This window comes from Wasmannia auropunctata, unplaced genomic scaffold, assembly GCF_000956235.1.
Source record: "Wasmannia auropunctata unplaced genomic scaffold, wasmannia.A_1.0 LD336097.1, whole genome shotgun sequence".
NCBI lineage: Eukaryota > Metazoa > Arthropoda > Insecta > Hymenoptera > Formicidae > Wasmannia > Wasmannia auropunctata.
Window position 1 is genome coordinate 1,336,324 of NW_012026793.1, and position 7,532 is coordinate 1,343,855.

Consider the following 7,532-nt stretch of genomic DNA (forward strand, 5'->3'; position numbering starts at 1 on the left):
GGGTGCGCGGGGCTTCTCTTTCTCTCCAGGAGCGATCTTAGGCACTCGATTTTCAACCGCGCACAGATTCTAAGTTCTTTTCCGCCCGTTAAAATGACAGCGTGACAAATACTAAATTGACTGCCGAGATCTGAGTGAGTCGAGTCCTCATTTGTTAAAAAATATCAATTAGATCAAAAGTTATGGACGTTTTTCGTAAAAAATCGTTTTTTGGATTTAAAAAAAAAACTAAAAGGGAGCAATTTTTTATATTTATCAATATGGACGGAGTAAATTGGGAGCATTATTTTGAGCATTATTTACTCGTTCAGAAATTTTCATCTTGCGGGCTAACTTCACGAGGGTATAAAATGAGATGTTTTGATTGGTCAATTCGGATAACGCGACGCGTGACGCGCTCAGTGGGAATGCACCCTTACATCATGCGTTTGACGATGTAAACTCGGCTATATTGGCTAGTTCTGTTATTCGACACATGTATGTGGTACATACAGTGATGTATCTGTATGTAGTACAATGAGTCATGGATTGTTTAATGAATATGTAACTCGTTATCATATCATTCTTATTGCGCTGTTTTAATGTATAGGCGATTAACATATTAAAAGGGACACTTGACTGACTTGACAATAGACTCAATCACATCTCAGTACACTTTGCCCAAGACGAAAATTGTGAGATTACGGAAGTGATAATTACGTTGACTATATTGTGTAAAATATACTGTGAAAAAACAATGAGTTGGATACGAAATAGCCCACGGCGAACAAGTTTCAGCAAACAACGATCCAGAGACTCGCCACCAAAAGATGCTGATCCGTCTGCATGTTATGATAGCTTTTGCAAACATTCACAACAGATTTATGAAATTATTCTACATTCTTTAGTAAGAATAAATATTTTAGAGAACTCTTTATTATTTTGAAATTTATATTTCTCTCCAGGATAATATGTGCATCTGAAAGATATTCCTTTTTAAAATCATTTTTAAAGCTTTATAAAAAAATATTACGCGACTAACATTTATTGATTAAATATAAAATATGTGTGACTAATCTAGACATAACCTATAAAAATGTTAATGTCATTTAATAAATAGAATAGAATAGGCTAGACTAGGTCTATGACATTGACTAAAAGAAAAACTTAAAACATTAAAGATAATAATTTGTTAAGGATGTTTAATACGTACGATAGTAACAAAAAGTTAAAGGACTTTGATTTTGACGAATATGCTCTTCTCATATAGTTTGAGTAATAAGGATTGTGCAGAATGTTATCATTTATTCAGAACTAGAGCGCAGAAATGCTTCTGTTGCTTTTTTCCTGAGAATTTTCGAATTCTATGGCTAAATCAAACCTAAAAATCCAAATTAAAATCCTTATAACTTTGGATTGCTTCAATGAATCGACTCCGGCTTTTGTTATAAGTCTTCAAACATATATAAGAACAATCTGTAAAATTTTTATTAAATTCCTATTATTTTAAAAATTATATAGAATTTAATCAAAGTCCTTTAACTTTTTGCTACTATTGTACATATTAAACATCCTTAATAAAGATAGGAAAATAATATAAAAGTAATAAATAAAACAATTTAAATATAAAAGTACATGAGATAACTTTACAAATAAGCTATTTTTTATAAAACTTATAGTAGAATCACTTTTTATAAAAATTAATTACTGTTAAAATTTGGCATTTTAATATTTTGCATTATTCGATGTCACGATACAAAATACTTTTTGGAAATGCGTTAATGCTTTTATTTTCATTATAACCATATGCATAAAATTATAAAATATTAGTGCTAGCTATATAATATTTTTGCTATCTGTTCTTCTGTAAATAAATGTTAGTTTCTTTTAGTACATTTTGTTAATTAGTTTATTTAGTATATTTTGTATCATTTAGTACATAGCTCTAGCATATAGTTTAATATGTTCTGATAAATTTTTTGCTAGAATGTAAAGTTTGCAATATCATTCATTATTTATTCAAAATATATGAAAAATGCAAGTTACATCAAAATTGTTTTTCTAGAAAATTAAAAAATGTAAATGGAATTCTGCTTGATAAAGCAAAAAATTGTCTAAACTTTTATTTAAAAAGTAAACATGTATATGCATGTGGCAATTGCATTGTCTCTATCCTAGCTAATTATAAAATTTAACCTGTGTAAAACATTCTTTTAATTATAAAATTTTATTTGTGTGTAAACTCGAGTATATAAGAAAGCAGTCAAACGTATTCAGGCAGACGAATTCGCGGAACCGATCAGCTGTTAGATCGCACAAAAAAAGGACAACATAAGCTCATTGTCAGACAAAAACAGAGAGACCGATACAGGAGACAGTTAGGCCATAGGTGAATAGATAGGAAAATAACGACGTGTGGAATTATAAAACCGATTTTATTGAATTGCACAGACTTAGTGCGGCAAACAATTATCTGTACATCGTAATACTGTACGCATCAAATCACGTAAATCCAAAGCCTAAATAATAATTGCAAATTGTAAGCACTGAAAAGAAAGTATAACGATATTAGAGCTTGATATTTAAATGCCTTTTCGTAAAAAGCGGTAAAACTAAGAAGGTTTTATTGGAGATCTCTAACAGGTCTGGCGATCGAGCGAATAATGAGAAATAATTCGGCTAGCAGACACTGACGAACTACAGATAAATTTTTAGAAATGCCATATGCCATAAGATCTTAGTGCTTCATAATAATTGTATGAATTTTTACAATTTCCAATAAACATGCCAAATACTTGTCAGTCTTAAAACACAGTTCCAAACTAAATCCAGATTATTATTAATATCACAAATTAAATTGAGAAACAATTTAGTAAATTTGATATCAATGAGCATCTTATTAAAATCTGTAGAAAACTTATTGCGAAAAATATTACTTTAGTCACTGGATTGACAGCCAGGATTTTTCACAATAAGTTATTTTACAGAATTTAATAAGATGCTCATTGACACCAAAATTATTAAATTGCTTGTCAATTCAATTTATGATATGTAGTCCAGATTTAGTTTGGGGCTGTGTATCGGGACTGACAAATATTTGGCATTGTTTAACTGAATTGGAAATTGTAAATTGATTTATACAATTATTATTAAGCACTAATCCACTTCAGATCACATATGGCATTTTTTAAACAATATTTAAAATAAATTATATTTTGCAAACTAATATTTACATTCTGTGTACATTATCTTAGATTTAAAATTCAATTAAATCTAATAAAGGATTCATCAAAACATTTTGACATTTTGAAAATATTTAAGAATTTTTTTCATTCATAGGACAACATTAAGAAATAAATAACAACTTATGTGGATCTTATAATATTCTAAGGCTATATTTTATACACTTGAAAATATAATCCTATTATTAGTAATTTAAAAGATTTATTACAAGATGCAAATAATTAAAAAAAGCAATAAATATCAATATAAAAATCAGTTTGAAAGTTGCTATTAAACCTTCTAACTCTATTCTTCTTAGTAAATTATTAATTTGTATATTTTTCAGCCTCCTAAAGGAATACCTAGTCAAGATGACGTACTTGGAGTTGTTAATCATATCGACCAAATGGTGACGTTACTGATATTAGAGCTACGGGATTCAAATTTGCATAATCATTATCAACAGGGTAACACTGCAACGCATTCTCCATGTTTAGAATATTTGTTAAGTGAAAATTTGCTTGTTAAGCTGTACGATTGGAGTATACATACAGGAAGGTACATCTCTACTCTTATAACATATACATATACACAATATCTCATAATATTGCATATCTTTACTGTTATAATGTATATATTATTCTATATACATACAAATAAATATGGTAAAGATACATATTCCATATACCTCTACTTATATTTATTTGTATTTTGTAATAAATGTATCTTTCATGTCCGACGTGTTATAAAAAAGGAATGTTATATCTTGTTTAGTTTTTCAAATATTTTTGAAATACTACGTATAAAAATAAAATCAAAATAAAAATTAAAAATGGCGAATCAGATATGACAGATGCAAAGAATAAAATATTTTAAAATTCTAATCAAATTGCGTATTAGAAGATTTTTTAGATTGGTAAATAACATTCAAAACAAAAAATCCAAAAGAAATTTAATTTATATATAGGAATATTTGTATTTCATAATTTGCGGATCATCTGTCATGGTAGAGTTTTACAAGTAGAACAAGCTACATAGTAAATGCAAAAAATTTTTCAAATTGTAAAAAGATTTATATTAACCATTTGAGTACCATGCACAATGTTGCTTATTTTTCGTATAAAAAAATGCCGACAAACATCACAATCTGTCGACATCTGTCACAATTCTTAGAACTTGATTAGACCTTGCAATTAAGATATTTTTTAAATTTATTAAAAGTAGATTAAAGAAGTACACCTCTAATAAATTCTATTTTTATTTATTACTGTCTCAGTAAATTTTATTTATTACCGATACTTGTCATGGTTTTCAACAAAAACGTGCTGCTTGACATTTTCTGCATAGATTTTCACGATTATTTTAAGCACTCAAACAGTTAAGACAGAATTGCATTAGTTTTCAGGATCGTAAATATATATAGATTTAATTTATATAATAAAATGTAGATTGGTAAAAACGGGTGATAATCAATTGACCACGTCTCGATTGACCACCAACTACTCACAGCACTTGAACAGTGGAAAATCTCTAGGCACTGGCCACTGTGAGTGGCCATGGTCAATCGGGACGTGGTCAAACGGGACGCTCCCGGTAAAAACTATCATGTCCAATAGATCTGTGAATTCATATTGCATATCTGTAAATGTTAATGAATAACACTATTATATTCTTTTACAACTAACAATAAGATATAAAGCGAGTTTTTTTTTTTTACTTTAATATATATTAGATATTAGAATTGTGTTTGAGAAATCATCACTTAATTAAGTAATCAACATTTAATATCGCATCAAGACTTTTAGTCTAAATTTTTGGATCTTACAAATTTTTTATATTTTATAATATAACATTTATTACGATATTTTTCAGTTAAAGTAATCTCTTTAGAAATAGTACCTATTCTTTCTTATTTAATATTGTCCAAAGATTTTATTTTTTAAACAAGCTTGGATATAATTTTCTCATTAGAAAGGAATAAGAATTTATAAATTTATATTTATATGTATATCTATTTTGCTATCTATTTCTATATGTAAGTTACTGTATTATACATTACCTATACACATGAAATTTTGTTTACAGATTTAATAATGCTGTAAGATTGGAACAAATAAAACTATATGAATTATTAGTTTCACATAGCGGTATTCTTCTTGCACATGAGCCAGTTATGAGGCCACTTCTACGATTGTTAGAAGAATGTGCAAATGATGTTATGCCATTAGAAGTAGAAAAAAAATTAGTAGTATTGTTGAATCAGCTTTGCGTTGCCTTAATGCAAAACATGGCATTACTTGACTTGTTTTTTCAACCAACTGCACCTGGAAAGAATAAGTAACAACTTATTTTTTTATAAATAGTGCATATGAGTATATAATTTTTATATAAATAATTAACAATTTCAGATTCATTATATTTAATCTATTAATACCTCATATTCATCGAGAAGGTGATGTCGGTCAGCAAGCACGTGATGCAATGTTATTGTGTATGTCACTTTCAAAAAAAAATGACGAAGTTGGATTATATATTGCTGACCATTCCAATATATGTCCTGTAAGTAATGTAATTATTGCTTTTGAATAAAACATGCTTGCAAAACTGTACACAAAAGTAATATAAACAATATTGTCTATATTCACTTAGGTACTAGCTACAGGATTAAGTGGCCTTTATTCTTTACTTCCAAGGAAACTCGACATTGAAACAGATGATTGGCATCAATTGACACCAGATGATGTAAATGACTTACCTGCACTTACACAACTTATGAATTCTCTAGAATTTTGCAATGCAGTTGCACAGGTAGCACATCCAATGGTACAAAAACAATTACTTGAATTTTTATATCAAGGTTTTCTGATTCCTGTCATGGGTCCGGCATTGTTACAAGTGAGTATTGATTTACTAAGTTATAAAAGAGCAATTACACATAAAGGTAAATATATCGATGAAAGGAGGCTGCTCCAATGACCTTGACCTTTATATATGTTGTCAAGGTCATGACCCCAAATGACCTTCAGGTGGTTTTATATATAAAGGGCATATATAAGGGGCAACATATATAAAGGGCAAGGTCATTGGAGCAGCCTCCCTTCATCGGTATATTTACCCACATAAAAATTTTAATATTAATATTGTCTAATGTAAATAACTTTTTACTTTAAAAAGAGAAATTATATTAGTTTTCATGTTTTAATTACATTATATTTTTTATATTTTAAAATATTAGATTTACATAAGAATATGTAAATTTACTTATTTATAATATACTGTCTCACATAAGAGTATCAAGTTGATTATTCATATATTATTCGCATGACAAAGAATTAAAAATTTGTATACAGTTTGATAGATTAATTATTAAATATACTTTTATGTTATTGAGTAATAAGTAAATTACTAAGTAATGTTATTAAGTAATATGTAATTAAATAATAAAATTGTAACATATGGTTAAAGTTATTACTGAAAAATGATAAGCATAAATTGAGACAAATATTTGCAATTAAAGCAATATAATATTCATTTATAAATCATAATTTCAGATATAAGTTTGTTTATGTTAGAAGCAGCTCTCTAAATAAAAACAATATAATAATTTGTATTGAAATTTTATAGATAGTACAAGAAATACTGTCAATAATTGGTAATAAAAATATTAGAAACTGGATTTTATATTAAATAATATAATCTGAGAGTACATTAAATAATTTATAAAATTACATGTATAAATGTTATTTAATTTAGATAAGTTAGATTTAATAGATAAAGGTTCACAAGAATTAAGATTCTAATATGTATAATAGAAGAGCTAACGTGCCACGCTGGGTATTAGTGCTAAATCAATGTATACTGGTCAACAAAATTATCGTATAACTTTTTTTTAGACAATCATAATTCTACGAAAAGTGGTCGATCAGTTTTTACGATATGATCATTTTTCGAAGAGTTATGATGAGAGACTAAAGTTATGCAAAATTTTGATATAAATTTACTTATGCGATAATTTTGTTGACCAGTGTATTTAAATGTTGCACGTTACAATTACAAAAATACATGTCAAGTTGTTTATCACTTATCAAATGTTTTGATCTTTTAAATTACGGTCATCTTTAGTGATAGTTTATTACTGCTAGACGCAATTTTTGCTCAGTTTACCGTCCTGTATCTTAGCTAAGCACACGAATATATTACCATAAATTGCAGTTATAACAATATCTTTTTTTCTACGCTTTCAATCGTAGCTCAATAAGCTTTGTATTATTTGTTAACGTAATTCGATGTGCGCGAGCAATTCATTTTGTACATATGAGCTACAGAACTTT

At 27.8% G+C, this 7,532-nt stretch overlaps 1 protein-coding gene across 1 annotated transcript; it reads left to right on the plus strand.

Annotated features, from left to right (window-relative positions):
- Positions 1-492: 492 nt before the first annotated feature.
- Positions 493-6,186, plus strand: LOC105462520 (UPF0518 protein GK23746-like). Its single transcript, XM_011709164.1, has 5 exons — positions 493-886; positions 3,548-3,759; positions 5,287-5,538; positions 5,610-5,760; positions 5,851-6,186. The coding sequence occupies exons 1-5, from the start codon at positions 737-739 to the stop codon at positions 6,175-6,177; spliced, it is 1,092 nt and encodes a 363-aa protein (XP_011707466.1). The 5' UTR covers positions 493-736; the 3' UTR covers positions 6,178-6,186.
- Positions 6,187-7,532: the final 1,346 nt, after the last annotated feature.

Coding starts and splice junctions, on each gene's coding strand:
- LOC105462520 (XM_011709164.1), top strand. CDS start 737: ATGAGTTGGATACGAAATAGCCCACGGCGAACAAGTTTCAGCAAACAA. Junction 887..3,547: donor AAATTATTCTACATTCTTTA/GTAAGAATAAAT, acceptor TATATTTTTCAG/CCTCCTAAAGGAATACCTAG. Junction 5,539..5,609: donor ACTGCACCTGGAAAGAATAA/GTAACAACTTAT, acceptor TAACAATTTCAG/ATTCATTATATTTAATCTAT.